The 19197-nt window shown below is 36.8% G+C and overlaps 1 protein-coding gene across 2 annotated transcripts in view; it reads left to right on the plus strand.

The window, feature by feature from the left end:
- The window catches only part of st14a (ST14 transmembrane serine protease matriptase a), a 32227-nt gene that overhangs the window by 9662 nt on the left and 3368 nt on the right, over positions 1 to 19197 (plus strand). For both annotated transcript variants that reach the window (XM_030153110.1, XM_030153111.1), the window contains exons 3-17: positions 1566 to 1696; positions 1785 to 1855; positions 4819 to 4985; positions 5093 to 5128; positions 9311 to 9545; positions 11588 to 11724; positions 12514 to 12617; positions 12732 to 12844; positions 12934 to 13070; positions 13160 to 13264; positions 14623 to 14736; positions 14823 to 14933; positions 16476 to 16601; positions 16727 to 16910; positions 18818 to 19089. In XM_030153110.1, coding sequence (XP_030008970.1) covers positions 1566 to 1696; positions 1785 to 1855; positions 4819 to 4985; positions 5093 to 5128; positions 9311 to 9545; positions 11588 to 11724; positions 12514 to 12617; positions 12732 to 12844; positions 12934 to 13070; positions 13160 to 13264; positions 14623 to 14736; positions 14823 to 14933; positions 16476 to 16601; positions 16727 to 16910; positions 18818 to 19089 — 2043 coding nt within the window. The remainder of the gene's footprint in view (positions 1 to 1565; positions 1697 to 1784; positions 1856 to 4818; positions 4986 to 5092; positions 5129 to 9310; positions 9546 to 11587; positions 11725 to 12513; positions 12618 to 12731; positions 12845 to 12933; positions 13071 to 13159; positions 13265 to 14622; positions 14737 to 14822; positions 14934 to 16475; positions 16602 to 16726; positions 16911 to 18817; positions 19090 to 19197) is intronic.

Here is a 19197-nt window from a genome sequence, read left to right on the forward strand (position 1 = left end):
TCTCTGCGTTTGCTACGTCCCGTATTATCTACACCAGGGGTGTCAAACTCACTTTAGTTCAGGGGCCACATTAAGCCCAAATTGATCTCAAGTGGGCCGGACCAGTAAAACAATAGCATAATAACCTGTAAATAATGACGACTCCAAATTTTTCTCTTTGTTTTAGTGCAGATGAAATGAAATTATGAAAATATGTACATTTACAAATTATCTGAATAACCTGAAACAACTGAAAATTCTTGAGAAAAATAAGTCTAATTGTAAAAATATTACACCTCAACTTACCACTTATACATGCATATTACGGATTGGATCTACAAAGGCACACGATATTTAATAACAGGAAAAATAATGTTAAAATGTGACTTTCAAAATTTCAGGTTTTTCACGTTTTATTGTTAAAGGATAGTTTGTAAGTGTTAATATTTTCATAATTTAATGTAAATTTTTACACTAAAAAAGAAAAATTTGGAGTTATCATTATTTACAGGTGTAACGTAATATTATGTTTTTCACATTAAACTAAGAAAATCTGGAGTCATTATTTAGAGGTTATTATGGTATTATTTTAGTTGAGATCATATTGTTCTGTATGTGGAACCTGAACTAAAACGAATTTGACATCCTTGATGGTTAATATCTTAAGTGTAATTTTTGCGCTTTGCAAATTCATCCTGCGGGCCAGACTGGGACATTTGGTTTTGGTCCCCGGGCCGCATGTTTCACACAAACCATAGTTGTTGTTCTCCAACCTATGGACAGTATAGATCAGGAGTGTCAGAGTTTGGACAGGTTTGGAGTGGATTTTGTGTTGCCATGTGCACAGAAAGAAAATATCTGTCTAGAAAACTATCCATGTTAGTGTGCACAGGGAATTAGATTTAGATTGTCAGAAGTTCATGTGACTTTACTCGCCACTTTCTTGATCTGAATAATATTCTTGCTTGAGTTTCATCATGGAAACTTAGGACTTGCTTGAGACCTTAAAGGTAAAAACTTGTGGCATGTGTGACTTCCTCCCACTGGATGTTTTCACTTCAGCAATTTAACTGTTTCTCAAAGTTAAAGCTCATTAGATATTCTTGTCATACTTGACACAGAGCATGTTTCTGTATTTCAGACATGCTTTACCAGCACAATTAACAAAATAACACATTTTCAAATATTACATAAAAAATTAAAAGCTTTGAGTTGAAAGAAATGATTGGGATTGCACAGTGGATGAGAAAATAGCTTAGATCTCTGATGGTTTTAAAACTACTATTTGTTCTAAATTTCCATGGCTTTAATTAAATCTGTTAACGAGTTTTGCAAGACACTGGTAACAAACTAATGAAAGCCTGACCTCTTTGGTGAGTGTAGAAATGTGACTCAATAAAAGAAAATAATCCATTCACTTTGCTGTTTTCTTTTTGGGCTGGAATAATAAGATAAGTGTGTTTTTGACCAATCATGCTTATGTGATACAAAACCCGAAGAAGATGCAGAAATAACCCAGAGCGTCAGCACTTAGAGACATTAGGAGGTAAAATAAACTAATTCAGTCATTCTTTGTGGTCCTGCAGTCCGCAAAGATGTCCGAGTCAAAAGGATGTACACCGGCTCCTTACGGATCACCAACCAGGTTTTTGAAGACGCCTATGAGAACTCCAACAGTTCAGAGTTCAAGGCGTTGGCGAAGCAGGTGGCGTCACAGGTAAGACCTCTGCCCAGACCTTGAAGCCATGTTTACTTTTGTGTGTTTCCAAACAGACTTCATTTACACTCTTATATTTTTTTTTCAGCTAAAACAAATCTATTCCAAAAGTCCACCGCTGGCTAAATACTATGTTGGTTCTACAGTTCAAGCTTTCAGGTACGTTAATACTTTTATATTTGGCTTTAATTCATAGTATTATTATAACATGAATACAAACTACAGTGTTTTTAATACTGTTGGAATTTTAATAAGTAGAGGGTTGAAACTAGTGTGAATATGCAGAAAACTATACCCTCAAACACTAAAAATTAAAGGTGCAATATGTAATATTTGCTCATGGTCGTGTGGTTATGTATCGGTGTTATGCCGTGGGCCACGCATTGATGTTAGCAGACTTTCTGTGCTAACTACAGTCTTGTAAAAAATTATTAGACCATCAAAAACAATTCTTATGCTATCAAGTACTAACTCCTGTGTGTATCATGTGACTAAAACAGACAGAAAAGAAAACATGGAATGCCTAAAAGCACTGTTTTTGTCAGTACAGTGCCATAGATATTGATGTAAGCACTGAAGTGATTTTTGGTTATTATCGAGAAAACCATGGAAAATGGATAGATATCAGCTCTGAAATTAAACTACTACGAGCTAATTTTGTTTTTATCATTATATTGGTTTAAACAAATGTACCTTTAGTTGTACCAGGCATTAAAATGAACAAGAAATTGAAGAAAACAAGGGGTGGTCTAATAATTTTTTCTGCGACTGTGGTTATTAAGCTGATTTCAAGAGCAAACGTAAAAAAAACAACCGTTGCATTTTCATGGAAAAAGAGACAATCAGGGAAGATGTTAATTTTTTAACCAAAGATATGATCCACTCACACACTATAAATGGAAGGGAAAAAAGATGAATACATGTAAATTTCTATCCATGTGGTACATATTGTGCCTAATGTGAAGTTTGTGTTGGAATCTGTGTCGTGCTGAGAGACGGTTGTTTGCTGACATTAGCTCATTGTTTCTATAAGCGGCTGTAGAACAGAGGATACAGTAGAAAGAGGCACTGAGGAGGTTTTAGATGAGTTGTGGATAGAGAAAAAAATACATCGCCACATTATAAACACACAGCAAATTAATGGCTATAAATATAAAGCTGTTTTTCTCAGCGTACCCTCTTTTATCTAGTTAATTATCTAGCTGCTATTTTAATGCGTACTTTAAATACCCCTCGGCTAAATATAGTGTAAGATTCTGTTGAAAGTTACTGCCCTATAATTTAGATTAGGTTGTCTTTGTGTAAAACTTATTACATATTTGAAGTACTGCACAAGGCTATTTGACCTTGAAAGTAGGTCAAGGTCACCTATTTTCAACAGGCTTGTGCTCCATGCCAAGATGCATCCACAGTATAAATTTAGTGCAGATATCTCAATGCATTCTTCAGATAATGTGATTATGTCGTTGAATGGACAGACAGATGGACGACAAAATTATTACAATACTGTAAATAAAAAGTGTTGATTTTCCCTACAGTAAACTAAACTTTACCTTCACACCTGCATTGCGCTTATGTGAAGTTTGTATTTGATGAGAGCCAGTCATTTGTTGGTATTAACTAACTTCATTTTGATTGAATTGATTCTCTCAGTTACCTATATCTATCCTTGTTGCAATTATTTGTCTCTTCTAGTATCGTGGTGCCATAAAACCATTTCTGGGTCCAAACAGTCAACAGTAATGGAGTTTGTTTGCTCATTTACTGAACTACTTTCTTGAATAAGGCACCAGTTAGGGTTCAGAAGAGGATAAATTCATTTATTTACCCAATAAAATGATAAGTATAGTTTTACATGGTTCTTTAAGACCTGCATTAGATTGTGATTTTAAATCTCTTAAATCATGTTTCTGGTCCTGGTAGGTTTACAGCAGCTCATTCACTTTACACTCAGCTGTGTGATGATGTAAAGGATGACTGTCTTTACCTTCCTCTTAACTGGACACAATGGTGTAAGACCTGACAAACGAAATATGAAGCATGACGGTGTGAAACACCTCATAAAAGCCATATTCTTTATCAATGGAATCCATAACGATGGTTTGATAGATGCAGTGAGAGATAATTTTAGGTAGTACACTCTTCATGAAGTATTCATAACTGTGTGTGGCATAAACTTAACAGAACAGACAATAATATCCTTAATTGTAGTTATTTGTATGACCGATAAATCAGTAACTCAGATTTCCATATCATGACAGCCATAACCACATCCATAATAACAGCGTGGATGTTGATTTCCTACTTCTCTGCTCCAGTGTTGTGCACCATTACCCCAAGTACTAGCTGTTAGCTAGTTGCTAACGTTCATAAACAGCCATCATCCTGCACAACAGACTCCAACATTAAATAATTTTACATATTAAATCTTTAAAATGATAAAATAGAATGTAGACAAGATGTCACTACATTACTGTTTGACATTTCAGACCAATTTCTGATATTTATCATTCCTGCATTAACAGGGCAGTGAATCTGAAGCATGTTCCTGTTGTTTTTGTGGTGATATTTTGTTTTTAACCCATAAAGACCCAGTGCTAATTTTGTGTCAGTTCTCAAATGATTTTTTTCTCTATATTAACATTTCCTAAGTGATTTATCACCATTTGTTACAAAATAATCCTCTGTATTTTGCTTTTTCCAGTGACAGTGTACTGATCTTATAGATGTTCATAAAAGCTCAGATTAAAGTTGAGGGTTATTATATCAGAAACAGAGAAAACTAAAGCAATCAGTAATTGAACATAAACCAAGTGTCTCCATCCACTGTCATTGATCCAACTCCATGGGTTTTACTGGTGAATCAATGTTGTAGAAGATGATGGTGTTTCCATGGTAACTACGGAGCCTCTGAACATCCAAAGGGGTCATATCTGGTGACCATGGAAAGATGACAAACTGCATTTTACAACAATTATTTACATGCATTGATAGGATTAGTGGATCAACAGGTAATAAACAGTTTAGATCAGTAGATACTTGTGGTCGGTGGTGGTTGTTTGGATCTTTATGGGTTAATCGCTAAACCTGAGTAATATTTATTAATCGTTGTTTCCTCGCAGTGAGGGCAGCGTCATCGCCTACTACCTGTCTGAGTTCAGGGTGCCTGCAGGCCAGGAAGCAGCTGTTGACAACGCCATGGCGTCAATGGACAAACTGGTGGACAAAGAGCAGCGTTCCATCAACAGAAAGAGCAACAGCCTCATCCTCGACGATGTGATGTCGTCAGGTACAGCTCATTTGCATGATCAGTCGTCAAGTCTCATCATCAACTTATTCTGTTTATTTGACATTGACATCCTCATCTAATGTAGGTTTTTATGTTCTGCCTCACAGCCCTCGATTCCCGGATGTTTTCCTCATCATTCAAACGTAAGTTGAGTTTAAGTTTATAAAATAGATTTGTTCTTAAATACCACGTTCAAGAGATTGAGTGAAATTGTCACATTTAGCAATTTTTTGCTTTTTTTTCTAAACTGGTGGCTCAGACCTGTCCAATGAAGGATTTACAGTCTGACTTTATCCACAAATGACGAAACAATTTTATTTAAGAGTGTTAAGTGTGAATTAATGCTGGGCTTAAATCATAAAATTATAACTCAGACTGCATTTGCTTTTTTTGTTGAGCAAGAAAGGTGTCCTGTTTGCTTCATGTAATATATTAATTGTGAAAGTGTTTCTCCAGTTGTGTATGGCTTCTAGTTTTATTAAAGAAGTAATATTTTGGGATAGAGTTTGACCTTGGTTCGTATAACCATAAAACAAATGATTAATGTCATAAATCATCCATACTGTTGGAAAAAAAAATCAAGATTTAATTGTAATTTCCCAGCTCTAGTGTGAATGAATTTTAATATTCTGTGATCACATTAGCATCATAATAGCTTTCCATTTTAATAAGGGACTGAACCATCCCATTTTAAATTACTGGATTGTCTAGCCCACACTTTTTTTTTTTTTTCAACTTTTTTATATCCAAAAAGCCAGTGACGCCTTCATGTCACACCCAGATTCCTGTGTGTGAACGCTGACAACACTCCTATCAGTGGAATCAAATGTGTCACTGTAGTGTGAACTTCCATTTCACCTAAAACTATACTGATTACACTGACTATAACCCTAGTCAGTCTTCATTACATACATAATCAGAGTCTGGATGGACGTGAATGTAAACTGACACTTGACTGGTTGGTGGAGGTGTACAACTAAGAGGCTGTCTTTCTAGTTTTTCATGTTACACTGTTCCCGCTGTCAGGACAAAGCACGACTGCACCTCAATCAAACATCTGTTGATCAACAGCAGAGATTTAACTCCCAACAGAATTCTTCAGCCTCTATGCTGACTCCCAATGTATGATTAGAATAGATTTTACATGACTAGACTAGACTAGACTAGACTAGAATAGAATAGAGTAGAATAGAATAGTGCAATGAAATTGCAGGTCGTATCTGCCAGTAACAGTAAGCTTGCAACTAATAACACAATTAAATACAGACTTATAAAAAAAAAATTAAATAGTGTGCAATAGAAATATGTGCAAATAAGGGATAAACTATATAGTAAGGTAATATTTTTAAAAATATAAAAGTAGTATAAAGAAATTGGTGCATGAGCTGCAAATCGTAAAAGTATGTGGACACGTTGAATTTAGGCGTTTCTTTTCTAACAGTGGTCTGGGATACAAAGCAATAATGACAAATCTTATAATATAGTTTTATATTGTGATAAATATCATTATATTGGTTAGTTTGATTTAAATTATCTTTGTTTCCAAAATGCATCAGAGATGGTTTTTATTGAATTTCATTCAACAATGACTTTTTTTTTTTTTTTTTAAACGTATATGGACAAAAATATTGGTACACATCATGGCTACAGCTGTAAGATGTCCTGCTGATGATGATTTGACATATAATCATCAATATTAATAATTGTTATGATATTTATCCCAATATAAAACTATATTATGGCATTTGTCATAATTGTTTTGTATCCCGGACCCGTGTTAGAAGAGAAACACCAGAATTCAATGTGTCCATATAGTGTATGACTTAGGTAATTATGCTATGAGTCTAATGAAATGTAACAGTGTAAACATACAAGTGTCAGACATGAGGCACATGTCTCATGAGTAATTATTGCACATTACACTGAGTATGTGTGAACACAGTCTGCACGGCCCAGGGGAAGAGGCTGTTTGTAAATCTAGTGGTGTGGAATTTGATTGACCTAAAACGCCCTCCAGAGGGCAGCAGGTCAAACAGGTGACGGGCAGGGTGGGAGGGGTCTGTGATGGCTGTGACTTTGCTGAGGCAGCGGGACTGAGGTAACTCCACCAGGGATGGCAGAGGGCAGCTGACGGTTTTTTGGGCTGTGTTTATGACCCTCTGTACAGCCCTCCTGTCCTCCGCTGTGGAGCCAACGTAGCCCAGCCCCAGGCAGTAGGTCAGGATGCTCTCCACAGAGGACTGATAGAAGGCCAGCAGCAGCTCTGGTCCAGTCTGTTCCTCCTAAGGTCACACAGGAAGTGCAGTCGCTGCTGAGTCTTCTTCACCATGACCTTGGTGTTTGGTGTCCGAGATACGATTACCCAGAAACCTGAATGTGTGACCTTTTCCACATGTTTGCCCTTTATGAGGAGGGGGGCGTGGTCCTGTCTGTGTTTCCTGGAGTCCATAATGAGTTCTTTGGTTTTAAGGACATTCAGTACCAGATTGAACTTCGTATCATTCGCAGCTACATGTCAACCCTTCTCGTACATTACGCTCTGGTCTGTACTTTAACGTCCTCGGGCAGAGTCTGTTTTCTAGTTCAGGATCATTTTGCAACTAATGGGGATAGAGTACGTTCCCATCCAGTTGATTTTATTTACAGTTTAATTTTGCACTTGACAAGAAATGAAGACTTCTTGGTGGGAGACCGGGTAGCTTTATGCGCTTTTTATTTGGGTGTTGATTGTGTTAATTTACAATTCTCATGAACACGTCATCAGTTATCTACAAGTAGCATTCATTACATTTTTATCATTCACAAAATATGAAAATATTCTCCTTTGTTTCCTGTAACTTTCTGTGAAATCTTTCTAATACAGTTTTGTTTGCAGCTTATCTTCCCCAGTATTTTATAAAGTACTGGAAAGTCATACTTGAGTAGAAGTACAGTCAGGTACCCTACCAAAAATGCTACTTAAGTTAAAATCTTTAAGTATCTGGTATTTACTGTTCTGAAGTATATCAAGTAATCTACAATTAAATGTGCTCAAGTAATGAAAGCAAAAGTACAAGTAAATGTTAATAACAACTAAAGGCAGAATTTTGATTACACTGCTGCTCACATCTGCAGATCACCGACAGGTTGAGTGTGGACCGTCGTTTGCACTTGTTCATTACGCGATTAGACCCAGTGACAAATCAACATCTCAGCGGCAAAAACACCCAGTTTCCTTTAGTTTATTTTTTGTAACAAGTAACAATACTGTGCATTAAAAATGTATGGGTGTAGAAGTATGCAACTGAGTTAGGAAATGTAGTGAAGTAAAAGTGGAAGTAAACAGAATAAACTAGAAGCACTTGGAGAGCGCAGACCTCCGCCAAGGCAGATCAGTGCCCTGGATTTGGATGAAAATTTCAGGAAATGTTGATACTGGCACAAGGAACAAATGATTACATTTTGGTGGTGATCGGGGAGGCACGGGGGCCCACTGATCTGCCTTGGCAGAGGTCTGTGCTGTCTTTTCTAGAAAAGCACTCGGAGAGCGCAGACCTCCGCCAAGGCAGATCAGTGGGCCCCCGTGGCCCCACCACCACCCCGATCACCACCAAAATTTAGTAATTTGTTCCTTGTGCCAGTATCAACATTTCCTGAAATTTTCATCCAAATCTATCCATAACTTTCTGAGTTATCTTGCACACAAACAGACAAACCAACGCCGACAAAAAACATAACCTCCTTGGCGGAGGAAAAAATATTCAGTAAAGTACAAATTCTCCCAAAGCATACTTGAGTACAGTAGTGAAGTATTATTACTTCATTACTATACAACACTGATCTTTCTGCACTGTTTTGTTTTGCCTTTTTTTTTTTTTTTTTTTGCAGTTCACAATCTTCAGAAAATGACATATTGACAGTAGGCAGGTCATATTTACACATGCAGTTCACTATTGTTTCCTCTGCTGCTATAGCCTGTGATTTTTAATGAGAAGTAATGGACCAGATAGAGCGTTTAAGATGGAGAGGGCATGTGAAAGACAAACAAAGCGCTATTTGTCTTTATTTTGTCAAACCATCACTGAAACTCATCATCGGTATCGAATTAGCATAATTATCTCAGTTCTTCATTAGTACAAATTGTTTTTAACGAAGGTCACTGTTGCATTACAGGATGCATTTGGTCATTTACACAGTAAATATTAGCACAATGATCTCAAAATCAGTCTGTAAACATGCAGCAATTTCATCTGTGATGAGATAAGAGGCAACACTCCTGATGTCCTCTAACTGTGGTTTATAAAGTGACATGTAAAAATCGCTGACGTTCCCTGTTTATCTCCCAGGATTTGTGAATTATGCAGAGCATGCACGGACGAATGTAATTGGGAGTATCAAGTCCCCTGGTTTCCCCAACAGTCCCTACCCCCCCAACACCTTCATCCAGTGGCAGCTGAGAGCCGACCCTGGCTACGTCCTCAAGCTCGACTTCGACACTTTGAATCTGGAGGAAAACTGCATGAATGACTTCGTGAAAATCTATGACTCCCTGGTGGCCATCGAGTCTCGAGTTTTACAAGAGTGAGTTTTCCTCATGTAAAAGTCTTCCAAATACAGATAAACTTTATTTTTCACTCTTTGAATACAACACTATAATACAATTTATAACACGCAATATCCCACCTTCTGCAGGTCATATGTAAAGCAACTTTTCAAGCAATTTCAGGATTGCCCCATTCATGAAAAAATATGAAAATGTCACACACTTGTTAAAAGTTTTGGAAAAGTGATTGAATTTATACTTACAGGGAAATTCCTCACAACAAGGCTGCAGAGTAGTAAGAAAAGTGGTGAAATAAATTCAGTGAAATACATTAGATTACTTGTTAAGCTGTAAATACTTAATTTTAGGTTTGCTTCATCCAGATACAAATATTGGATATAAACCCACATTTTAAATCTTATTTTAAAAAGATGTTAGCTCTGCTGAGTTTACAACCCTGAGTTTTTATCTGTAAAAACTTCCCAAAAGAGTAAACTCCATGTTTGACATTGTCAACATGTTTTTTTCTTATCAGAAGTGTAATGAATACAAAGGAGGAGCTTGTCGGGCTAATGCTACACAGACATATACACATATCGTCTACTTCTTGTTTTACTGCGCTAACTAGCATTTGGTTGTTTCGTGACTGAATGTTATACATGATCTTACATTTGATAGAAAGAACTTGTTGTGAATAATTTGTGTGTAAGGCCCTCTGCTGGTCAGATGTTATCTATCCTTTCCAAAATAGTGTGGATGCTGTTAAGCTTCATGGTAGAATAAAAGGATATGTGAAATGTATTTAGATCAAATCTGGGGAAGTTTAGCTCAGTTTTAATGTTGTTTCCAAATTGCAAATACAAAAATTATGATTTCTAGAGGAAGAGATTCATTTTCCCACTGATGATAAACCCATTGGTGGAAGTATTAGTAGGATTATTAGCCTATTACAGTGGCCTGCATATTTTTTTTAAAATGGTCTGCCTCAGAGACTAAATGTGCTACATCTTACATACTTTAATAAGATGAATTTGGAAACAAATGACCAAAGTGCTGGTTTGCTGATGTTTTCGGTGTATATGATTAAGTGTTATTACACACAGTTATTGGTTTATGTCCATTTATACAATGGATTTATAAATGTTCTAGTATAAATAACCTGTAAAGTGAATGTATTGTAATCTGCTGACAGTGTTTTGAAGTAGATCTGGTAGCTCTGAAACAAACATTCCTTTGGAGTTAAACCCATTCACTCTTCTTAATTCTCACAATTTCAATTTTGACCCAAGACTGTATCTTGTAAATAACAGATAACCACCATTTGAACTTAATTTTTTTTTATTAGTGACTCAATCTTGGTTTCACTACTTACAAGTTTTACTTTTTTAACCTGTTTATTTTTTTTCAGTCAGCATCAGTGTCAAACATCATGTGATTCAGGAAAATCTGCTTCATTTCAAGTGGCTTGTGACAAGCTAATAATTTTTTAGATACTACCATAAGAGATAACATATATCACAACAGGAGAAATTATACAAAATAAAACTGCCACACACATTTTTTCTGCATCTAACCCTTACTAAGTGGTTTAACTCTTTATTATAATATTATGATCTTTACATTTTCAGTAAAAAGCAGGTATTTTTCTATATTTAATCAACTGATTGTGTAGATGTTCATAAAACCAATAAAAGGACATTATATACATAAATAAAATTATCTGTAAAAGTTATCATCATAAACTGAACCTAAAAACCAGCGTATATATGGGTTTTATGGATGAATCAACTTTGCAGAATGTCATATCTGATACCACTGAAAAGCTGAGAGACTGCATTTTAATCTGCATTATTTAAGTGTAATGACAGCATTAGTGGTTTTAAAGTTATTAAACATTTCAGAACTGTAGATAATTTTAGACATAGGTGACTGTTTAGGTCTTTGAGGCTTATTTTAAATTCAACCAGCCATGTAACTAGTAGAAAATGTATCTGAAACAATGTTGTATCTGCATTGAATAGATCTAATATCACATGAGCTGACTGGATTTACATTGTCTTTTTTTTTTTTTTTTGGACAGGTTGTGTGGGTATTATTCCCCCAGTGAACCTTTGGTCTATGTGTCTTCCGGAAACGTCATGCTGGTGACAATGGCCACAAATGACAAAGGAAACTACCCAGGTTTCCAAGCACAAGTGACACAAATCAAGCGGTCAGGTAAATGTAGAACTAGTGCTGATCCTCTTCACTGCAGTCTTGAAAATTGGCTTGAGAGTCTGGTTTCGACCAGCTCTACATGTAAAGTGTCATGAGATAACGTTTGTTACAATTTGGTGCTATATAAATACAATTTGATTGATTGATTGAGAATGTATGCTTATAAAACTATAGCATATAGAAGATAGAATAAATATGCATATAAGAAGATAGAGTACATGCATATAAAACTATAGAATATAGAATCGATATGCATATAAGAAGACAGAATTCATTCTTATAAAACTATAGAATATAGACGATAGAATAGATATGCATATAAGAAGATAGAATTCATGCTTATGAAAACTATAGAATATAGAAGATAGAATAAATATGTATATAAGAAGATAGAATACATGCTTATAAAACTATAGAATATAGAGTAAATATGCATATAAGAAGATGGAATACATGCTTATAAAACTATAGAATAAATACGCATATAAGAAGATAGAATACATGCTTAGAAAACTATAGAATATAGAATAAATATGCATATAAGAAGATAGAATGCATGCTTATTAAAACTATAGAATATAGACGATAGAATAAATATACATATAAAAACTATATGTGAGTATAAAAAGCTATGGTTCTCTGATAAAAAAAACAATTTTCAGTAGTGAATATTGCACAGTTACACACAGTTGAACAGTCTTTTTTAACATTCCCTTTTTTTACGAGCCTACATCCTGCTGGTTTATTTCTACACAAATACCTCACATTGTAATGTATACTTTTTCGCAGAGCTTTCATGTGGAGCTCAGCTGACAAGCGAAAAGGGACGCTTTACCTCTCCCCGTTTCCCAAATTTCTATCCACCGCGAACCTTGTGTCGGTGGTCGATCCAGGTAATGACATCAGTACTAAATGATGAGTTTCCCAGTCGTATCCACAATAGTACAGTTGTTTGTGTAATTGTGCTTACCAAGGCTGTTTTTTTTCTCTACTGTCAAATGGTGAAGGTTGCTCAGGGTAAGTCGGTGAAGGTGACGTTCAATAAGTTCTATGTGGCTGAGCCTGGAGAGGAAAACAGTAAAACCTGTCGCAAAGATTACGTGGAGATCAATGAAAAGAAGTGAGTTCCAACCTGTGTGTGTGTAGGAAGAAAAAGACCTGCTACATAAAAAAGCAGACACGTCACTGTTTCTGCGTCTCATCCTCCAGATTTTGTGGCGAACACCCGGACAAAACGGTGATGGTGACCAGCAACAACAACCAAATGACGGTGGTATTTTACTCTGACGCTTCCCTCGTGGACACCGGTTTCGAAGCTGAATACGAGACCATTGACTCGAAAGACCGTAAGTTTTTTTTGATTTCCGGTAGAAGGGGATTAAGCAGAATGCCTCGGTTCTTTTCACCTTTGTAATGGAAACCCTGTCACCCACAGCTTGTCCGAAGCAGTTCCAGTGCAATAACGAGCGGTGTATAAAGTCAGCACTCAAGTGTGATGGATGGAACGACTGTGGAGACATGAGCGATGAAATAAACTGCGGTGAGTAGTGTTTAACTCTGCACTGATGGCAAACAGAATCAGGGGGTTCGCTAGAGTGTGGAGCTCAGGTTCAGCTCCATCAAAAAAGTTTCTAAATTTACAGGATGTTCATAAAGTCTCAATACAATTTAACAAATATCAAATAAATAGACTAAATGAAAAGTACATTTTTTTCTACTTTATTTTTTATATACAAATTTTACAGTATACAGAACAAACAAATAAACAAAAAACAGACCACAACAGTTAGAGCAAATAAAATAAAACAAATAAAATACAGACAGGTTCAGGAAAAATTTGGCAAAAAAGTCAAAATAAGCATAAGATTATACAGGTTCAAGGATTTCTTTGATTAACATAAACATTCCATTTTTCCCAAAATATTTTTTTTTACATTTGTCAGTAGTGAGTCTTAATGAGAGGGTCAGCCTTTCCATGTCATAAATTTCATTCACAACATGTGTCCAGTCCGGAAGTTTTGGGGGATCTTTGCACATCCATTTTCGTCAAGTTATGGCTTTTTTTGCCCCTGCTAATAATATCAACAAAAGATATCGGTCAGATTTCCTCATCTCGTGTGGTAGGTTACCCAAGTAATTCACGATAAAATCAAATGGTAAGTCCATTCCTATTACATTATTGATTACCTTTATCACCAGTGACCAGTAGGGCACAGTCTTAGCAAAGTCCCAAAAAATGTGAAAGCGCCCTGCCTTCACATAGCCACAATTCCTCTAACAATGAGAAAAAAAAAGCATGTGATTATTGTCGCAGTTGTCACTATGTATGATCTGAATCTGGACACATGTTGACATAATTAACCAAATTACTGTCTAATGTCAGTGAGCATCATATCAGATTAATTCTGCTGGTCTAATTAGATCTATGTGAGTCTCAAAGCAAAATATAGAATGGCAAGTTCACAAAAATGACTCAATACCTAAATACCTGAGTAAACCTTTAGAAATTGCAGAGTCCTGTTTTGTCAGCTGAGTTGTTAGAGGTATAAAACATGAGAACAACATATTGTTACCTGTGGAAATATGAAAACGAATTGAACTGTGCAGATCCCCACTAAAGAAACAGATGAGATTAGATTAGATTAGATAGAATTTTATTGATGCCTTGGACACAGGTCTGAGAAATTAAGGAATTAGAAGAATTAAGAGGAATTAGAAGATAAAAAGGGAAAAGAAAATAACAATAATTGTAAAATCAGGCAGTTGCACATTAGAAATACTAGTAGTAATAAATTATAGAAGTAGTAATCATAAATAATAATCTTATAATCTACAGTCCTCTCTCTACTTCAAACTATTTATGTATGTCATTCACATGTAAACCCTGTTCTGCTGCAGAATGTGATGCAAAACAACACATCAGCTGTTTGAGACCTCAACTATGTAAACCCAAGTTCTGGGAATGTGACGGCGTCAATGACTGTCCCGACGGCACGGATGAGAAGAACTGCGGTAAGACCTGTTGATACTGATGGGTTTAAGGTTTGGGTCACCTCTGGATGGATCCTCATACCTACCTGCTTCTGTTCTGTCTTCAGGCTGCGATGGACAGAAAGCATGTAAAAACGGCAAATGTTATTCTGATAAACTTCACTGTGATGGCAAAGACGACTGTGGTGATGGGTCAGATGAACTCGAATGTCCAAGAGGTGAGACGTTTCACATCGATCTGAGTTGATAAGATGAGTGAACACATGACTGGACAATACGGACAAGTATACTATATGGACAAAAGTATTGGGACACGTTGAATTCAGGTGTTTCTTTTCTATCAGGTCTGGGATACAAAACAATCATTGCAAATGTCATAATGTAGTTTTATATTGGGATAAATATCATTACATTGGTTAGTTTGGTTTAAAGTGTTATCTTTGCTTCCAAAATGCCTGAGATGGTTCTGACTTAATGTCTCTCAACATTGATTTAGGTTTTGTTTTGTTTTTTTTATCCATGACTATGATTTTTTTTTTATACTCTTTATTTTAATGTTTTGAATCACTTTTACAGTGCATTAACAATGCTAAATAACAAAAAAATAAATAAATAAAAAAAAATTGGGGGTGGAAACCCACACAATAAAACAAGGGGGATGTTGTTCCTTATACATTCGACAATTTTTCCATACTCAATCTGATATCATGAATTTCTGTCCTTGAATATGATCCATTTTTCCCATCTTAATCCTCAGTTGAAATGTTAATTTTTCCATGGAGTATATTTCTTCTATAATGTCCAGCCATTGTTGTAGTCGTAGAGGGTCACTTTTTAACCAGTTCCTTGTGACTACCTTTTTACAGGCAAGAATTAAAATTTTAAATTAGTAAATGTCTTCTCTTTTAATTATGTCATCAGGTATTAGACCAAGGTAGATAGTCTGGGGGTCCATTGGAATTTTATAATTTAAAATATTCTCCATTGTCTGAAAAATATGGTTCCAAAACATTTACATTTTTACACATGTCCAGAAGATATGCGAGTGATTGGCATTCATGTGTCCACATCCTCTCCAACATTGCTGCTGTTTTCCCAGTTGTTTGCTTTTAATATTTGGTGTATGACTATGATTTTAGATGTTCTACCTCTGAAGTTCTAAAATAATTTTGTGTTCTGACTGTAAATAATAATTGTCCACCACGACTAACCATCTATTTTATTATGCCATTTGCCATTATTGTTTTGTATCCCAGACCCCTGTTAGAAAAGAAACACCTGAATTCAACGTGTCCCAATACTTTGGTCCATATAGTGTATGTTCATATTGGACAATATTGAGAAGCATAATGTCACATCATAATTTATATCCATCTTAAAGGGGATATACGTAATATTTAAACTTTAATTCTGAATCAACTGAAATCCATCAGAAAAGATGACATGATGACCGCTTCAATAAGGAACATTTTCCAACGGTTATTTGTAAGCGATGAGCCTGTCCTTGTCATTAGAACAGGGGAAATAATGTCAGTTTCACATAAAAACAGCTCATCCATGCAAATGCACCACGTGAAACAGGCGAGGTTAATTCTTGTCCTGTGTGAATGCAGCTAAAAATGACTAAAATAAAAAACTAAATTAAACTAAAAACTAAATTATTCAACTCTAGGGTTTCTGCTCTGTTTTCACAGTTGAAATGAGGAGTTTTTGAACATTTTTCTGACTGAAGGTATGTTTTATTCTTCATCTTTCTGCAGGTACTAGTGACGTCCCCTGCACCGAACTCACATATAAATGTAAAAATGGTAAATGCATCAGCGAAGTAAACCCAGAGTGCGATGGGACGAGTCAGTGTGATGATGGTTCTGATGAGGAAGGCTGCGGTACGTGTCCAACCGGACCTGTCCTGGGTCTCGTTCATTGTTAGCGTCTGAAGGCTGTTCTTATGGCCTACTTTATCAGGCCGCACTTTACTAATGCTGTGAATGAATTATTGTTAACTTTGCAGACTGTGGGAGGAGCATGTTCAAGACGTCACGTATTGTGGGCGGTGAGGATGCAACAGAAGGGGAGTTTCCGTGGCAGGTCAGCCTGCACGTCAAAGGCTTTGGACACGTGTGTGGAGCGTCCATCATCCATCCACGCTGGCTGGTCACCGCCGCCCACTGTGTCCAGGACGACGGAAAGATGAAGTACTGTCATTACTTTTCTGATCAGTAGAGATGACAGGGACATTTCTGTGTTGAGCTTAGGGTTCTGATGCTTCGCCAGTTGTTGACAATGAATATTCAGAACTAAGGTTGCACCAATCCGATATTAGGATCGGATATCGGCCCCGATATCAACATTTTAGCTGGATCAGGGATCTGTAAAAGCAGCCGATCCATAAGACTGATACTTCCCCTTTAAATTTTTGTGACACAGGCTACGTCATGCATGCCGAATGTGCAGTCTCGGAAAAAAATTATTAGACCATCAAAGGGCGTCAAAACTGTGGTTATGCAATCAAGTACTAACTCCTGTGTGTATCATGTGACTAAAACAGACAGAAAAGCACTGTTTTTGGCAGTACAATGCCGTAACTATTGATGTAAGAACTGAATTTGGGGGGGGGGGGCGGGGGGGGGGGGGGGGGGGCGCAATGTGCCAGACAATATGTGCTGAGTGAATTATACTGTTGTGATGTACAACACTAGTTGCTAACGTACCCACATGCACTATTATGTCACTCGTGACCCCCCCCGCTCTAAATCAACAATGATATCAGATCGGTATCGACCCATACACAAGACCCCAGCATCAGCATCGGCATCGGCACTGAAAAAGACAGATCGGTGCATCCCTGTTCAGATCTTTGTGATAATATACAGTGGTGGCCAAAATTATTAGAACACCTGACGGATCTGAAAATATTGACCTTTTTTGCTTCCAAAACATGATTTCATTTCATAATGTTCATGAAACATGGAGATGTTTGCTCTGAGTGGAACAAATATCAGATGACGTGAGTGCTATGGTGTTTATCCACTTTTAACTTTAATATTTTCTTAATGAGGAAAATCACAGTCGGAATACTTCATGAATCCCTGAGGAAATAATTGAGTGTTACAGTTGTTCCATTCAAGTATAATAGGCAGGAAAGAAATTATCAAAACAACAACTAAATAACTAAATAAATGTATGTATGTACGTCTGAATACATATATATTCCAAATATACATATTAAAACACACACAGGAGGATAGGCCTTGTACATTCAACAGACTCACACATCTGTGTCGCACCACACCATCTTTGATTATTCACAGGCTTGTGATCATCCCAGCGTTGTCGTGTGCTCGCTCACAGTGTCACAGCTTTGACATCCCAACATTCATTTAAATAAAACAGAACACTATATGAAAAGTGGTAAAAAAAAAATTTCATAGATCAAAATAGCTCAATTTGCTTCCTCTTGAGCTTTCACGCTTGGATGATGAGGCAGAGTTAATATTTAGTACAAGTGTGGGTGTGGCCATTGATGATCTGAAACCACACCATTTGCTGTTGCCCTGAATGCAGCATATCTGTATGAATCACAATGTGACAGAAACAGCAGCAGGTACAGAGGCACTTTAATCACTTGTCTTTATATATCAGACATGCACCTCCAAAGGCTTCTACATTTACAGTTTATCTAAAAATGAGCCCAAAACACAGACTGTGTTTTTATTACTTGATGACTTTGAAATTTGTTCACAAAAACAAAAAATCAAGCCACATCTGTTGTTTCACCGGTGTCGCATTTGTCTCTTTTGAGTGATAGGACGTTAGAGCTATACATGTTGAGCAAAAACACTGATAGTTCATCATTTTTCTCAGCATATATTTGATTGCAATCATGTTTTGAGATTGTATTTGGCCCAGTCTCAGTTCAGTTCTGTTACTCTAAACACAGTAAACAAATTAGCATTTTGAGTGTGAATTAATTTACACAGAAACACAACATTAACAAGGATTTGGGAAGGAAATGAAGAACAGATGAAGGATTAAGACTGATGCAGTTGTTTGTTGAAGGTTATCAGAGACTTGAGAGGACGGTTTTGGTGTTTCTCCTCAGATTTTCACAGCCCGGCACTTGGGAAGCGTACCTCGGCCTTCACACTCAGAGGAAGATCGAAAGCATGGTGGTAAAGAGGAACCTGAAGCAGATCATCCCCCACCCTTACTACAACGCCTACACCTATGACAACGACATCGCCCTGATGGAGCTGGACAGTCCCGTCACCTACTCGGACTACATCAGGCCCATCTGTCTACCGTCTCCACAGCACGACTTCCCAGCTGGTCACACTGTGTGGATCACCGGCTGGGGGGCTACTCGAGAAGGAGGTGAGACCCTGAAAACTGAACAGTCTACCTTGTTCTGTTGTTGTTCTACACAGGATGTTTTCACAGGTGTTGAAAGTCTTAAAAAATATGGAACTTTGAAACGCTGTC

Source organism: Sphaeramia orbicularis, chromosome 13 (assembly GCF_902148855.1).
Source record: "Sphaeramia orbicularis chromosome 13, fSphaOr1.1, whole genome shotgun sequence".
Lineage (NCBI taxonomy): Eukaryota > Metazoa > Chordata > Actinopteri > Kurtiformes > Apogonidae > Sphaeramia > Sphaeramia orbicularis.